Below are 14379 nucleotides of genomic sequence, written 5' to 3' on the forward strand. Positions count from 1 at the left end.
CACAATAGAGAAGAAGAGACTACAGAAAGAGTATGTCATTCCAAACATAGTCAGTGATTTGATTGGTTCCTGGATGATGAGCTCATGATGACTCACCGCAGCTGCACTTGACTCTTGTGCGGCCCTTTATTGGCCAGCTCCATGGAAATGTGCTCCAGCTCTGATTGGGTGAGATTGAGGGTGGAGAAATTCTCATCCACCATCGTCCAGTCACCATCCACCATTGAACTGGTCTCAGTGAGGTCCGTGGCTGAACCGACGCTGTACTCCTCTGCTGAATAGATAAACGAAAAGAAATATAAGACAGAAAGACAGAGAGAGACGGATATAGAAAGGCAGATTTTATTCTCTCACCTTTGTTAATAAGAGGAGAGAGAAAAGCCTCCTGCGTCTGGGGTCCTCCGTGAGAGGAGGCGGAGTCCAGTTCTTTAGACACCGCCCCCAAGCCATCAAGCCAGCTGTGATTGGCTGTGTTGACCTGAGGGGGCGTGGTGTCCATGTCACTGTTCAGCAAACTGTCCGCAGACTGAGACTTCAGCAAACGAGAACTCAAGACTATGACAAGAGAGAGATCATGTGATTGGAGAGTCATAATCATATATATATATTTATAAAAATTCAAAATTATTATAAAACTATTCATTTTTTTTTAAGTTTCTCTCTAAATTTTATACACATTTATACATGTATACTACATTTATAGTAAAAAATAGTAAAAAAAATTATCTTTTTTCATATTATATATATAAAACATTTAGAGAAACTTTTTTTTTTGCATTTTCTCTCTAAATTTTATACATACACGCAAATTTTGAAATTTTGAAAATTTTCTTTCAAAATTTTTCAAATATACACAATGATTTATTAATATAGATCATATTTTAATTTATATTAAAATTTGCAGTTTAAAACCTGTCTTGTGATACCGATTACGACATAATAGGTGGAAAAAACATTTACACACCTGGGCGGCAGCGTCCGTTCTTTAGTGGCGAGCTAATGGAGCATGCTGGGATGACGGGGAATGGCCACAGGAAGTCCTTGTGCAGGCATTTGAGGGCGGTAACAAAATCATCAACCCGTGCCACCCGTGTGCGCTCCCGACACAGCCAGCCAATCAGCTCGAAGCCCAGCTGGGCGGAGAAACAGCCCAGATCCCGCAGTCTCACCTGCTCCAGCAGGTGGCGCGCGTGTCTCCACAGCATCATATCGATGTAGAGATTCTCCGCAGAGTCGCTGTCCTTACACCAGCGGTCTCCACTGAGAACACACACACACACACACACACACACACACACACACACACACACACACACACACACACACACACACACACACACACACACACACACACACACACACACACACACACACACACACACGAATCTTTATTATCTGAATCGGTTTCTTTGAACAAACTGTCCAAACAAAATGATTCACTAAAATGAATCAGATCTCCCAACACTGTCTGATGAGGCTGTGAGGTTAACATCTGAATCATGTATGTTGTGTTACCCTTTGGAGGACTGGCCGGAGGGCATGCTCATGGTCTTCTGCAGATTGAACTTCCCACCTGCGATGCTGTCAGCTGACTGAGACATGCTGATGCTGCGGTTACGGAAGAACTCAAAGCCGCCCGTGGAGCTCTGCTCCTGCACACAAACATCTCAAACCATCACATGAGCTTCAACACGGAGCATCATTCTCAACGCAGTCTGTCGAATTCTCACCTGTGTGGTGGGTGTGCTGGGCGGAGTCTCGCTCTCCCCTGAACCAATGGCCTTGAGGAAGCGCATCATTTGACGACAGAGATCCCATTTGCCCTGCTCGAGGGCCGTGTTGAAGAGCAGAGTGGCGTGTTGACGGCTGACCGCTGGAACCTCCATATTCTGAGATGAACGCATACAAAAATCATAAAAATAATATGAATAAAATAAGATTATTTAATTAGATGCCTTCTCTATTATCATGAAAAAGCTGTTTAGGACTTTGGGTTTAGAAATGCATAATTGTTCCATTAGTTCATCCAAAAAAGATTCATTTGTAAATGATAAAATATTATTTATTATATACAAGTGTAGACACTTATATGACCCTGGACCACAAAACCAGTCATAAAGGGTCATTTTTTTTTAAAATTGAGATTTATACATCATCTGAAAGCTGAATGAATAAGCTCTTCATTAATGTATGGTTTATAAATAAAAAAAGTTGTCCACATGAAGTCCTCAGCAATGCATATCCACAGTAGGAAATTTACAAAACATCTTCATGGAACATGATCTTTACTTAATATCCTAATGATTTTTGGCATAAAAGAAAAATTGATAATTTTGATCCATACAATGTATTGTTGGCTATTGCTACAAATATACCCGTGAGACTTAAGACTGGTTTTGTGCTCTAGGTTCACATATGTGAAATGAATTATCTTTATTCAAATAAAAATTATGCTCAATTTGAGAATATTTGTTTTAAATGTGTTGATTAGACAGCAAGTCTTGAAACTGAGCTTAACTGCTAAAACAAGCTACATTACAGATAATGAAATAATTTGTTCATGTTAAATAAAAGTTAATGCTTGATTTAAGGCAGATTTAAAGGTCACTTTTTATTCAATGCATGGCTCAAACATAAAAACAATGTTGACAATAAGTTTGTTAAATATCAGTAATTCATAGTTAAAATGCACTTTTAATTAAAATCGGGTTGTTTAAATGTATTGCCATATCAGCTTCAAAAGGCAATTACGTGGCAGATACAGATTATTCAACATTCAACAATGAAATATAATAAATACAATCACCAATATAAATATACAATATAAAATTTCAACATTTCTATAAAAGATTCTTTAAATGTATCTAATAAATTGTAATCTTTTTATTTAATTGTTACACCACAGAACCATTTAAAGTGGGTTAAACTAAACTACTATATAATAAAAACATTTTATAAACATCTATTAACAAAAAGACTAAATATTGTATATATAAATCCATAAGAGATTCTTTAAATGTACTTATGATGCAAAATTATAAATTTTATTAATTATTATTATAGTTTTTCTGGGTCCATCTTAAAACATAACTAAAAATTCTTGATTTTTTATTTATATATTTATATATTTGCTACACCACAGAACCATTTAAAGTGGGTTAAACTAAACTACAATATAATAAAAATATTTTATAAAACTCAACATAGAAAAAAAAGACTAAATATTGTATCAGTGTTATTTTACTTTTATTAATATTTTGAATTAGCTTTCAGTTTTTATATTTTCAGTTCTCATGTTAATTTTAATTTAATTTTTTAGAATTGTAATCTTATATATATATATATAGCTTTTTGGGTTTAATTTATTTTTAGTTCAATTTTATTTATTATTTAATTCCAGTTAACAATTTTAGTGCTTCATCTTACACTTATTTCAGTTTATTGCCAAGGCAACTTTTCTAATTCTAACTAATATTTATAGATAATTTTATTTCAGCTTTTTGCAGATTTATTTCACTTAACAGAAATGTTTTTAACAGTTTTAGCTAACAATAATATAATAAAAAGATTCTTTAAATGTACATCTAATTTTTCTGGGTCCACCTTACAAAATACTTCCTTCAATGTTTCTTTACATTATTACAATGTCTAATTTTATTCATTTATCATAGACCAGTTAAAGTGGGTTAAACTACTGAAAATGTAAAGGAGATGAAGATAAATGGAGAGCAACTACAGATAATGGTGATTTATTTCAATAGTGTTTTGTTCTTAACCTGAAGTTTCTGTCTCACCTGCAGGATGATGAGGTACGACGCGGCCGTGTCCAGATCCTGCGCCATCAAGCACTCCTCGAACAGGTCTTTAGGGTTCCCCACGGCGGCGAACAGGTAGTTCCACAGGGCGTATTCAGTCTTGCGGGCGCAGTGGACGATGGTCTGCAGGAAGAGCGGGAACTCCGTCACGAACTTGGCCACGGTGGGCAGCAGCGGGTCGGGGATGGGCTCTCTGGACGTGGCCTCCTCCTCCAGCACCACGTGCACCATGAGCTCCAGGACGTGAGGGAAGTACGGCAGCGAGGCACAGGACTGCGCCAGCATCAGCGCCTGCTCGCCGAGGTTCCGCACCAGCAGCTGACGCAGGATGTGGTGGAGGTAGATCTGGGACGTGCGCTCCACGGTGCAGAACGGGAAGAGAGCCTCCAGCGGCTCGGCGGACGAGCCCAGGCCGTCGAACAGCATGGTTTCGTTGGAGGCGCCCAGGATGAGCGCGTCCTCGAAGAGCACGGTGAGCGGGTAGATGTTGATGTGGAAGGGCAGCATGATCCTGCGCGACAGGAAGGAGTGAGGTTTGCGGTGGTCTCGGGGAAACAGAGGGAGCCACACCTTCATCCCCGCCTCTCCGCACGACAGCCACAGCGCCTCCATCAGGTGGCGTTTCTTGCGGTTGCTGCGGCAGGTGGTCCAGACGTTCTCCACGCACTGAGCCAGAACCACCGGCGGACAGAACGGAAGCTGTCGGAGTCAGTCATGCATTGGTTAAACGCCAGACAACTGTTCATCACAGATTGACATTCATAGAGCGCAACAGCGCCGGCCACTTTTTCAGCAAAAAAAAAAAAAGTGTTGAAAATTGGACAAATGTACAAGACTGAACTTAACAGCTTTAACCCTTATTAGGGTCTGTGGGGTCTTTTTAGACCCCAAACTACGTTTGCTAAAATAAAAAATAAAATGCAAAGTTTCATGTCATTTGGACAAAGAACATTTTACAGTCGTTAACACTTTCTAGATCTACGAATATTAAAAAAAATTGGAGCGATACCTTGTTTTTATGTTAATGTAGAAAAAAAGTCACACTCAGGGTCTTTGGGATCTCCAGAGACCCCAGGCAACAAAATGTAAATTTCTAACAAAATAATTGTTTTTTAAAAAACAAATGTAATTTTTAATTTTAAAGTAATTTTTACTTTAATGTTTTTTACTTCATATTTGTGCAGTTTTTGGAGGATTTATCATATCTTTTAAATTTATATAAATAAATAAAGATTTTTGTAAGATTTTTGCCCATCTTTTGGAAAATGCAGTTTTAAAAGTAAAAAAAAAAAAAAATCACTTTTACCAGTAGATGGCTGCAGAGCTCCACTATTTGCTATTTGACTGACTGAAGTATTTTTCAGTTGGATTTATATCTAAATATTATGGAATTACAGTTATAACAATAAAAATTACTTTGTGTCAAAGTTTAGCATTTTTTTGTACTGAAAATAAGTTTTTAAATAATTTAAAATAATTTTTGAGGATGAATTTTGTCGATTTTCTAAGTGGTTTTGTCCATTTTCATCATAATGTAACAATACTGAAAAACTGAATTTTTTTCATTACAAAAAAAAACTAAACTTTGACAAAAAGTCGCTTTTATTGTTATAATTGTGATTTCATAATATTTAGATATTAATCCAACTGAAAAAACTATACAAAAAGCTATTTAAAAATATTTTTTAATTTATTTTAATAAATTAAAAAAAATATGATAAATCCTCCAAAAACTGCACAAATGTGGAGTAAAAACATTTATAAACGGAGCAAAATTACATTTTGTTGCCTTGGGTCTCTAGAGACCCCAAAGACCCTGAGTGTACCTCCCAAACGAAGACCACACAAGGGTTAAAGAGGACAAGAACTACAATCCCATGAAGCACTGCGCATGACAATCAATGGAGAAACAAGAAACTATTGATTTAAAGATGTTGATAATGTATATATGAATGATTTCTGAAGGATCATGTGACTGAAGACTGGAAAGCTGAAAACTTTGATCACAGGAATAAATTACACGTTACTATATATTCACATAGAAAACAGCTGTTTTACATTGTAATAATATTCCACAGTTTTTACTCTATTTTTGATCAAATAAATGCAGAAACTGCTGTTAATTGTTATTATCTAAAACAAAAAAGCTGAAATAACAAATCAATTAACAACCACAGAGATCACAGGATGTCCGTCTTAAATGAATGAGTTATCGTTAATAAATCAATTCCTTATCAAGAAAAAGAATGGGATCTTTCCTTCTATTGTGCTGTATAGGATCAGGATGAGGGGCGGGGCATCAAACTCACCAGCTTCGTCTGATTGGCTGGCGTGTCCTTCTCTCGTACCTGCGGGCCGGATCGGTCTCTCTGCAGCATGATCAGCTGACCAGCCAAATTCAACAGGATACTCTCAGCCGAACAGGCCTGACACACACAGACGAGTCATGAGTACGCATACAGATGTGTGTGTGTGTGTGTGTGTGTGTGTGTGTGTGTGTGTGTGTGTGTGTGTGTGTGTGTGTGTGTGTGTGTGTGTGTGTGTGTGTGTGCGTGAGTGAGTGCGTGTGTGTGTGTGTACCTGCTGCGGGGCTTTGAGTGTGATCCCGGTCTCGGTCCGTACTGACGTGAGGGTCACAGACACCACCAGACCAGGGTGAGGAATATAGCGAGACATGGAGACCTCCTGCAGCAGCTCCACACTGGCCGACGGGTTCGGACTGAAGACAGAGATGAGAACAATCAAGAAATGTTAACGACAAATACAAGAAACATCCATCTTCCAAAACACCTTTACAAGAAACATAAAAGTGTCACAAAAAAGGGGTCATATCTATGGAGAACCAAAGTACTTGAAATAACAGAATTAAATACAATTATTCACCACTGATTATTATGAAAAGGCTATTTAGGAAAGGTTTGGAAATACAAAAAAAACCTACAAAATATAAATAACACTAAATTATACACACACATTGGATTATTACAAAATAAACTAGCAAGTTTATCACTGATCATCTCTATTTTTGCGTGTGTATGTGTCACCTGTCGTGTCGCCTCTCGATGCTGTACAGGCAGATGGAGCAGTCGGCCCGGAACAGGATCACCACGTTACGAAACACGTTCAGCAGCAGCGTGTCGGCGTGAAGTTTTGTGACGCTGGCAAACGCGTTATCCAGGTTAGACGAGCGGACGTACAGCCTCAGCTATAAGTCACGAAACCACAAGAACGTTGATTAATCAACACACAAATCAAAACTGACAAGAGGAATGTTTGTGTAAGCGTTCTTGCCTCTTCCTGCCGGTCGATGAAATTATAACAGGCAACAACAACAAAGTCGTTCCACCACGCGAGACCGCCCGTCACCGCCATATTCTGCTCCTGGAAACACACATCACTTTAGAAAGTTTCCATCACAGGTTTCTACCTTTCGAATGAAAAACAATGATGCAGGAATGTTTACCTGTGTGACGTTACCGAACAGTTTCCATTTCCTGGTATATAAAGAATAATGTGCAAATCCACGGCGACCAGCAACGGCCACACACTGACCAGACCAGTCTATAGCTGCGAACTAAACACACAAAAGACAGCAGGATTAAATCATTCATTTTATTAAAAAATGGATTTTTGGAACCAAATAGAACACTGAAAAGCTCATTAACATATGACCGCCCACATTTGCATATCTACATCTATACAGAGTATTTGTGCCCGCCCACTTTTTCAGCAGTGTTGGTATTTATCACATTAAATTTCCCCCACAGGGATTTAAAAGAGTTTTTGAATCACAACATATATTATATTATATTATATTATATTATATTATATTATATTATATTATATTATATTATATTATATTATATATACATACACTTTGAAACTTTCAAAGAGCAATGCACACTTAAACTTAAAAAGCTAAGAATTAAGAATTACAAGTATATAGACAGAGGCACACTATAAAATATATACAATATTCCACATAAATATATTGCCGTGGTTAATAAAATGTACACTACCATTCAAAAGTTTTGGGTCGGTAAGATTTTCTGCTCACTAAGGCTGCATTTATTTAATCAAAAATACAGTAAAAACAGCAAAATAGTGAAATATTATTACAATTTGAAACAGCTGTTTTCTATGTGAATATATTGTAAAGTGTAATTTATTTCAGTGATCAAAGTTGAATTTTCAGCATCATTACTCCAGTCTTCAGTGTCACATGATCCTTCAGAAATCATTCTAATATGCTGATTTGAGGCTCAAGAAATATTTCTGATTATTATTATCTGATATATTATTTCAGGAATCTCTGATTGAACAGCATTTATATGAAATGTAGTCTCTTGTAACATCTTCACTGTCTCTTTTTATAATTTTTTAATTTTACTGCATGAATAAAAGTAATGATTTTACTGATCCCAAACTGTTGAACGTTAGTGTATATTGAGACATATTGCACTTTGAAATGTATATACATTCCACATATAGCCATTAAGTTGTAGTTTTTGTATTTTATTTGTTTGTAGCGCTTTGGGTTCCAGAAAAGCGCATTATAAATAAAATGTATTATTATTATTATTATTATTATTAAAGTCATACTGCACATTGTACGAGACAACAAATGTGTTGTTGTGCATTTAAAATAGTCTTAATAGTATAAAAATTGTATTAAGTGTTTAGAATATGAGCACAATGTGGCGGCTCTTACCCTGATGGGCCAGTTTGTCTCTAGATATGTGCTGTGAATCTGCAGAGAGGAGGAAAATAAAGCATCTTTCAGACTCTGAGATGAAACAGCTTGATCTTGTGATTGAGCTGAGAGCGTGTGATCATGTACCTGAACCACCTGCCAGTGCTTGTGGCCCAGTAAAGTGCTGAGACCCTGAGAGAGAGGGGTGGACGCTGACGGCCGGTGCAGAGGGCTGCCGCTGTCCCGCGACGAGCTCTTGTCCGACGCGCTGTGAGCCTGAGTCGGGTCTCCACAGGTCAGATACAGACGGTCCTCTCCCTGCAGCAGCACCTGCTCCTGGTTACTCTAATCACACACACACGGATGTAAGACCATCTATACTGTATCTATACAAAAAAAAAAAAATCAGTCTGGAGAGTAAACTTAAATTTACTAGCCAATGGCAATTCTATTGCCAAGGTGTGCGTAAAGGGTTGAACAGTCACATGCACTTTAATGGAGAGTCATTAAACAGTCGGTTTGTTTTAAGTGAATGTAATGGATCTGTGCATCAGGTCCTGCAGTGTGAATGAAGTGTCTCTCACAGTGCACGGGTTGACGGTCAGCGCGCTCTTAATGAACTGAAACTGCAGGATCCCAGCCTGCTGGAGTTTCTCGTCTCCTTCCGCTTCCACAGGAGTGGCGTCCATGCTGCTGATCACCCACAGGTGGTATCCCTCCACACCCCAACTCTGACGACACACACATACAGTCATGACACTGTTATACAATGCGACATAAGGCCAATTCACACCGACAGACACTGACCAACTCTGACAATCACCAGATTACGGTCACATCCAAGACATTCCACGACCTGACAAGCGCCGATTCGGCATGTTCAATCAGAGAAAACGAGCTCCGACAGACGGCAACGTCAGGAACACACTGCCGCGGTCTGTCGTTGCAGTGTGAATTTGCCTTTACATTTCATTTAAGCTATACATTCAATCAGCTCAAAACTATAACCATAAAATAATCTAAAAATAAAATTAAAAACATAAAAATAACATTTTCATTACTTGAAATAAAATAAACTTTGACTAGAATAAAATGTTTATGATGATTACTTCTATTATTTCAGCTAGTTTTAAGCTGAAATACTAAATAATTGAATAAACTTATTTTATATATACAGTAGCAGGTAAACATGATGTCCGGAGGGGATATTTGTTTTCAAATCACTCAAGTTCAATTAAACTATTAAAATACTGAAAATATTTTATATATATTTTTAATTTTGTAAATATGAGGGGAGAACAAAACACTTTTAACATTTTTAATAACAACTTTTATTATTATTAATTTAAAAATGTATTAATTAGTATAAAAATATTAATTTTAAAATATAATAAAATATAAAAATACTATTAGTAAAAATATACTTGTTTATTTGTTCATGTTAGTTCAAAGTGCATTAATGTTAACAAATACAACTTAATATAAAAATGTATTAGTAAATGTTGAAAATTGACATTAAGATAAATAAGTGCTGTGGAAATATTGATCATTGTTAGTTAATGTTAATGTAGTTCATTAATGTTGACAAACGAAACCTTATTGTAAAATGTTACCCCAGAAAAAACCTAATAAAAATGACAAAAACAAAACAAAATGACTAAAAAAATTAAAATGACAACAAAAAAACAACAACAGCCAAAAAAGACAAGAACAAAACAAAATGACAAAAAAAAAAAAAATGTAAAATTAAAATGACAACAAAAAAACAACAACAGCCAAAAAAGACAAGAACAAAACAAATTGACAAAAAAAAAAAAAAAAAAAAAGTAAAATTAAAATGACAACAAAAAACAAAAAATAAAAACATGAACAAAACTATAATAGTATCTCAACGACACTAAAATAACAGCACAATAAACAGAATCAAACTGAAACAAACAGCTGGAATGTGCTTCATTTTTGTTCACGTAAACAATTGTTTTGTGTTGGTTATGAATCGTGTTATGATGGTGAATAAAGTTCATGTTTCCACACTCACCATAGAGCTGATCTTCAGAGGGTCTTTCTTTGTGCCGTCTGAGTGATAACTGCGTCAGGAAAACATCAAGACAAACAATCACACTTTGCATTACATTTTCATTAGTTAACTACATTACTTTACATGAACTAATAATGAACAACACTTCTGAAGCATTTATTAATCTAACTTAATGTATTAGCGTTGTAATTAACATACTAATACATTAAGATCAAAACTTGTATCTGTTAATAGTACTTAATGCACTGTGAACAAACATGAACATTTTTGTTAACTAACAAAGCTTAAGAATATATTGCTCATTGTTAGTTCATGTTAGCTAATGCATTTGTTAACAAATGAGACCTTAATTAAATTGCTGTTCATTGTTTGTTCATGTTTAACTACTAATAAGATGAATAAATACAGTAACAAATGCATTGCTCATTGTTAGTTAATGTAAATGGGACATTATTGGTAAGTTAGGGTCAGGGTTACCAATTATTTTTAAATGTAAACACTGTAATTTGTGGTTACTTATCAGGATGTTTTGTTATACATGCCAATTGTGTTGTCTGTCAAGAATTTAATTAAAAAATGTGACATTAAACTGCTTAGACTAGTCTTACAGGTTAGTCATGTAAACTGTTTCTTTAAGACTGGTCATAACTAAGTCAGTTACATAAAAAAATTAAAAGTTTACAGATTACCCCTTGGTTAACTGCAAGTTGGTTGAACTAGTTCTTAAGACACAGTCTTAATTTAGTGGTTAAGTTTATGCAACTGACCCCATTACACCATGATATTACAAGAAAGTAGTAAGACATTTGATTTTTGCATAAAGAAATTAAAGCCTGTTGTAATATATTAATTATGCAATATTAGTTAATGCACAGTTAGGTAATACTAATGAGACCTAAGTGTTACCAGAAGTCAAGATGCAAAACTCAACAACTAGTAGCATCACCTGAGTTACAGTATTGTAAAGACAGCAAAACCGTGGTGATAATAAAGTCATGTGAGTGTGATTGTGCGACTCACGCGAAGTCCTCTCCGAGTGTGCAGATGAGATGAGCTCCGAATACGCTCCACAGGGACAGACCGCCACAGTCCCACGTCACCATGGCAACACTGCAGTCCGGAGACCAGCGGATCATCTTCACAGGGCCCGTTTTATTCCAGACATCTGGGACGGGAGCAGGAGGGAGGTTAAAATGAGCTTCAGACTAACTAAACCAGGGTAAATGTTTCCAGAAGACAGTGAAATGAGGATCAACATATGGAAAAGTAAGCTGGAATGGGAATTTTGTTTGTTTGTGATTTTTTTTCCTCTGAATATCTGATTTTTTACCAATTTGTGCAGACAAAATATGCAATTAGACAATCCGAAAGCAAACCCAACAACAACAAAATTACATTTAAGGGAAAAAATTACCCTAAAGTGTAAAAAAATTCAAGTGTAGTTTGATTGTACTGTAATATTACTGAATGCATAAAAAAACAAAAAATAAAGTGTAAAACAAAAGAGACAGTCTGGTTGTACTGTAATGTTACTAAACTGTTATTTAGTTATTGGAAATTATTGTTTATAATTTAACAGCTACAATGGCTATTTTCATGTAAAGTAAATTATGAATAGAAGAAATTAAAAATAATTTTTAAAAAAATGTACAGAATGTTTTTTAAAATTCACCTTTAATAATGAGCATGAGGTTAGGATAAAGCTGTTTAAATTACATGAGTTAAAGCAGTTACAACATAATATGGTTTATAACTTCTGAGCAGTAGGTGGCACTATGACGAAACTCTGCATGCATTCTCAAGTTATGCCAGTGATGATACACAAAACTTTTTCAAAAAGTTCGTGCTTGCAGTCAAATTTGTTGACGCTGTATAAAACAACGTTTGGGTCTATCAAAAAAATCTTTTAATAACTTTTTGTCATGAGTGTCTGTAGATGCTACATACCAAATTTTGTACAAATCGGACAAATTTTGTAGGAGAAGTTCAAAAAAGTAGGTTTTGAATTAAATTCAATATGGTGGACAGTAAGTATGGTGGAATATGGCAAGTTTGGTATTGTAGGACTCGGCATAAGCCAACAAATCTAATGATGAAAGTTAAACAAAACTTGACATTATGTTGAATTTTTTATGTTCATTATATCTCTTGACCACTAGGGTGCGCTGACCTGTAACTTTACAGGTCCTCTCAGAACATGGCCTCGATGAATCATACAAAGTTTCGTAATGATATGTTTAAGCATTTTATAAGAAAATTCAAAATGGCAGATGCCCAAAATGGACGGCCAAAGAAAATTGGTTATCGATCAACTCAGCATGCCCATGATTTTAGGACAAGGCATTTAAAAGTTAAAAGCAAAAATAGCTATTTTAAAAAATTAATTCAAAAATTAGCATTTTTCCTATCTCAGCACCAGTAGGTGGCGCTGTGACGATACTGTGCATGTACCCCCAAGTCATGCCTTTATTGACACATACCAAGTTTGATGTCAATACAGCAAATCATTGTGGAAAATACAGCATCAAATCCATTTTTGCGTTCTCGCTGTCAAATTTGTTGACACGCTATACGAGAACGGATTGGCAGAGCAAAAAATCTTTTAATAACTTTTTGCCAGGAGTGTGAGTAGATTCTACATAGCCTACCAAATTTTGTGCAAATTGGACAAACGCTCTAGGAGGAGTTTGAAAAAGTTTTTCAGAAAATTTAAAATGGTGGAAAAACTCTCATAACGAAAATGAAAATGTTTCTAGGACTTACTGCTCAGAACTTAAAAGACATGAGCATAAACATGAGTGAACATTTGAACTGTTGGTGGCGCTAGAGGGTGTGACGTAGAGACTCCAAATTTGCTATGGTAACATTTCAGACTGTCCTCTATCTGTGTGCCAAAATTCATAACGTTTTACCATACGGTTCTATGGGACGCCATAAGACTCAAGAGTGGAAGAATATTTAATAAGAAAACTAACGATTTCAATAGGGGTCTTCTAAAAATAGGTAACACTTTACAACAAGGTTTCATTTGATAACATTCGTTAACTACATTAGTTAACATGAAATAAAAATAAGTGCTGTAGAAGCATTTTAGTTAAGTTTATTTTCAAAATGTAATAATACATTAATAAAAATAAAAAGCTGTGTCTCCAAAAAAAGCTAAAACTTAATGTGGCCTCATTAAAAAACTTCATAAGAATCAACAGAATAAAAAAATAAAAAAAATTAAGGATAAGTTAAAAAAATAAATAAATTTGGATAAAAATCCCCAAAATATAGCTAAGTAAAATCAGTTTGAGCCTTCAATGTCTTATCTATGGATAATTTATTTTAGTCTGACACACATTACAGAGAAAAATAAACACCATTAGTTGAAATATGATACCAAGTGATTTCCTGTTGTTACACTGATTTATCTTAGTTCATCAGGAAACAAAGCTGACAGACTGACACTAAGAAAAACCAGTCAGTGATTTGACAGTTTGTGAGCTTCATGTGATCAGATGATGCAATTCCCACAGCAGCCATCAGGGGGCGTCAGCAGATCATGACCGAACACTGGATCAGGGGATCAGAGAGGATTGTGGGTCTGAGGTTAAACGTACGAACAGTAAATAAAAGGATCATCCTCCATCTGTGACAAAGGCTCTGTGGCTTTTGTGGATGGTGGGTTGGACTGAAGCCACTTCCTGTGGTTTCACTGCTGTTTTAATGTTAAACACCCTGTTCCGGCGTGAGGTGTGACTCACCTGGGTAGTGTTTAGGAGTTAACTCCAGTTTATGAGAGAGCTGCATGGATCCCGTAGAGCTGTCAATCATGTACACCAACACTG

The 14379-nt window shown here is 35.9% G+C and overlaps 1 protein-coding gene across 3 annotated transcripts in view; it reads right to left on the reverse strand.

The window, feature by feature from the left end:
• ric1 (RIC1 homolog, RAB6A GEF complex partner 1) overlaps window positions 1–14379 on the reverse strand; it is a 49950-nt gene that overhangs the window by 1770 nt on the left and 33801 nt on the right. The window contains exons 8-24 of one of the 3 annotated variants that reach the window (XM_067376528.1): window positions 14296–14379; window positions 11567–11711; window positions 10547–10595; window positions 9093–9239; window positions 8656–8853; window positions 8527–8565; window positions 7279–7389; window positions 7107–7196; window positions 6860–7020; window positions 6396–6534; window positions 6125–6241; window positions 3795–4514; window positions 1731–1889; window positions 1516–1646; window positions 965–1260; window positions 355–555; window positions 97–274 (exon numbers count right to left, since the gene is read on the reverse strand). The exon at window positions 14296–14379 is cut by the window's right edge and continues 5 nt beyond it. In XM_067376528.1, the coding sequence (XP_067232629.1) occupies window positions 97–274; window positions 355–555; window positions 965–1260; window positions 1516–1646; window positions 1731–1889; window positions 3795–4514; window positions 6125–6241; window positions 6396–6534; window positions 6860–7020; window positions 7107–7196; window positions 7279–7389; window positions 8527–8565; window positions 8656–8853; window positions 9093–9239; window positions 10547–10595; window positions 11567–11711; window positions 14296–14379 (2965 nt within the window). Of the gene's footprint in view, window positions 1–96; window positions 275–354; window positions 556–964; window positions 1261–1515; window positions 1653–1730; window positions 1890–3794; window positions 4515–6124; window positions 6242–6395; window positions 6535–6859; window positions 7021–7106; window positions 7197–7278; window positions 7390–8526; window positions 8566–8655; window positions 8854–9092; window positions 9240–10546; window positions 10596–11566; window positions 11712–14295 lie in introns of all 3 variants that reach the window. The other 2 variants (XM_067376527.1, XM_067376526.1) reach the window with 2 other exon arrangements.

This window comes from Chanodichthys erythropterus, chromosome 22, assembly GCF_024489055.1.
Source record: "Chanodichthys erythropterus isolate Z2021 chromosome 22, ASM2448905v1, whole genome shotgun sequence".
In the NCBI taxonomy this organism is placed as follows: Eukaryota; Metazoa; Chordata; class Actinopteri; order Cypriniformes; family Xenocyprididae; genus Chanodichthys; species Chanodichthys erythropterus.